This window comes from Myotis brandtii, unplaced genomic scaffold (assembly GCF_000412655.1).
Source record: "Myotis brandtii unplaced genomic scaffold, ASM41265v1 scaffold579, whole genome shotgun sequence".
Lineage (NCBI taxonomy): Eukaryota > Metazoa > Chordata > Mammalia > Chiroptera > Vespertilionidae > Myotis > Myotis brandtii.
The window spans coordinates 641,469-644,466 of record NW_005370171.1 but is presented as its reverse complement, the minus strand read 5'-3'; the positions used below and the strand labels follow the sequence as shown (position 1 = coordinate 644,466).

General features: G+C 56.7%; 1 protein-coding gene across 1 annotated transcript in view; it reads right to left on the bottom strand.

The window, feature by feature from the left end:
• SDK1 (sidekick cell adhesion molecule 1) overlaps positions 1–2,998 on the bottom strand; it is a 339,428-nt gene that overhangs the window by 73,971 nt on the left and 262,459 nt on the right. The window contains exon 18 of the mRNA XM_014549990.1: positions 497–644. Within this exon, the coding sequence (XP_014405476.1) occupies positions 497–644 (148 nt within the window). The remainder of the gene's footprint in view (positions 1–496; positions 645–2,998) is intronic.

Genomic DNA, 2,998 nt, shown 5'->3' with positions numbered 1-2,998 from the left:
GGCATTGGGACGGGCAAAGGCACTGAACGCTGTAAACTCCTTTTTGGTTTCGTTAATCCTCACCTGAGGATGTTTTCCCATTGATTTTTTGAGAAAGCGGAAGGGAGGGGGAGAGAGAGAAACACTAATGTGAGAGAGACATATGGATTGGTTGCCTCCGCGCTGGGATCAAATCTGCAATGGAGGTACGTGCCCTTGACGGGAATCGAACCCGGGACCCTTTTAGTCTGTGGGCAGACGCTCTAACTGCTGAGCCAAACTGGCCGGGGCTTAACGTTTAAACTCCTAACGGCATGTGCCCCACGGCTGCGCACAGGGATGCCGTGGCTCCGACACTGCTCAGCGCCATGCACAGCCCGTCTGTCAGTTTTTCCCACGCCATCTTTGCGGGGTGGCCCCGGCCGGGGGCTGGTGGCTTGGTCGTCCCCCCTTTCCGCGGTGCTCCCCTTGCTGTCAGGCCCCCGCCACCCCGTCACCACCGGGGACGGGCACTCACCTGCTCGTCTCCGCGCTGTACTGGCCCTTGCCCACTTGGTTCACGGCGCACACGCGGAACTGGTAGGTGCGAGCGGGAGTCAGGCCGTGCACGGCCACGCCTGTCATCTCGGGGCCGACGTCCGCCAGGTGCACTTTCCACGGAGAGTCTGCAAGAAGCAGAGCAGGTTCGCCCCCGTGAGTGCACGTCTGAGGGAGAGCAAGCGAACCGCCCGTGTCCCCGTGAACTGGCCCACACGCCAGGGCGGCAGCCCCGGGGGGTGCAGAGTGGCGCCCACTTAACAATGTGGAAGCTGGGGCTCAGGGCCCCAGGGCCAGCGACCCAGGAGCCGGGCCTTGAACTTCCCGCTCCGAGTCCAGTATCTCCCATCCCCCGTGCCGCCGCCAGCAACAGCTTTCTGTGCGACGTGGGTGTGGCGGAGCTGATGGTCATGTGCTCCTCGTCCTGTCACTACAGAGAAGGGCTCGCTGCCCGCTCCCAAGAAGGTTCCTTCCCAGATCAGGGTGCACAGGTGTCTCCCAGCGATAAATACAGACTCCAGCCATTAACATTTTAATAAAAGCGGTCGTGAGCAGATAGACAGAGGGGCGGGGCTGCAGCCCGTCTGCGTGGCCGTTCCACCACCCACGGAGCGGCTTTGGCTGGAGACACGATGAGGTTCACAGCCGCCTGGAGTGTCTTTCTCCCGGTGCCCGCAGCTGTGCCCCGCAGGTGTACCCGCAGGTGTGCCCGCAGGTGTGCCCGCAGGTGTGTGGAGCCACTCTGTGGCCAAGGGGCCCTGGCCTGAAGCTTCGAGGGCCTGCGGGCCTGTGTGATCTGCTCGCAGAGCGCACGCATCCTTTGGCCGGGCATTTGGTCATTTCGTACAGGATGCCCTGGAATGAGCTGGGGAAGCCGTTTGCTTCCAAGGAGGGGAGGGGGCCAGAGAGCGGCAGTGGGGACTGCACAGATCCCGGGCGTGGGCTCAGCTTCGGGCAGGAGACGCACCGTGACGCTGCTGGGGATGGGCCTACCCTTGGCTGGCGGTGCCGGGTGGACACGGGCCCTCTCGGCAGGAGCTGACTGGCCTCAGGGCGGACATGAGGGGGGTATGGGGGGGTGCTCCCGAGTAAACAGGAGGCCATTGCCAAACAAAGTATTCAGTTTGTTTAAGAATAATTTGCGGTTTGATCCCCGGCCCTGGTGGGGCAATCTTGTGGGAGGCAACCAATTGATGTGTCTCTCTCACATCGATGTTTCTCTCTCCGTCCCTCCCACCCAACACCATACATAACAGTAAGATCCTAGTAGACCTTCCACTGTGACAGAGAATGAACAACAGGAGACGCTCCTATGCTGGTTATTTTAAAATTATTCTGACCAGCCCAGCAAGATATAAAAACAAAAAGAAAACAGCACTTTTTATCGTTTGGAGAAGATGTGATTGTCTCCCTGGAAAACTAAGAGGATCGATGGAACCCTCGTTAGAATAACGCGCGCCCGGGGAGCGGCCGAATGGAAGACGTGCTCCCCACGTTCCCACGCGAACGCCTGGCCAGCAGGGGCGGGAGGAGATCCCGGTCACGCGCCAGGACTAATCGGAGGGCACCATTCCCGAGCGGGTGGGAGCCTCGGTCCACGGAGGAGACAGGACTGCCAGGAAGTCAGTGCTCAAAACCTCACACAGCCTTAACGAGGTTACACCGGCAAGGAGGCTAGTTTTGAAACTTTGCAAAATAATTCCAATTCTTTCCTGAAAGAAGCAACAGGTGACAAGAAGTAACAACATTCTGAACGGTGAGGGGACTCACTTTTTATCAGCGATGACAAGTGTTGGAACCAAACCAAGGAAAATGCTCTAAAACTGGCGAAAACCAGAAGATGAATCAATGGGTGCAAATGAACCCCAAACAGCCTGTTGTATAAACAGGGCCTATTAACACGGACCCAGCCCCAGGAAATAGACGGTTCCGGAACACTGCGGGGGAGGGGAGGCCATCGGGAAAAGAGAACTCCCGTGTCAAAACACGCAGCAACCTGAGTTCCAGGTGAACTAGAGTCAAATGCATCACAACTTACAGCTTTAAAAGCAAGAAGGCCAGCCCGGCCGGCGGGGCTCAGCGGGTGAATGTTGACCTATGAACCTGGAGGTCATGGCTCGATTCCCGGTCAGGGCACATGCCTGGGTTGCAGGCTCCATCCCCAGTGTGGGGTGTGCAGGAGGCAGCTGATCAATGAATCGCTCTCATCATTGATGTTTCTCTCTCTCTCCCTCTCTCCCTTCCTCTCTGAAACCAATAAAAATATATTTAAAAAAGTAAAGGCAGGAAGACCACACCTGAAACCTATACGATCATGTTGACGACCAATGTCACCCCAGTCCATTTAATGCAAAAGATGTTAGAAAAACAAAATAATAAAGAAAAGAACACCAGCGAGAAGAAACGTGTAAGAAGACATATTCCATACTCGGTGCTGAAACAGCCAAACGGGAGAGCAGTAAAGGGAATCATAAAGGAGAAC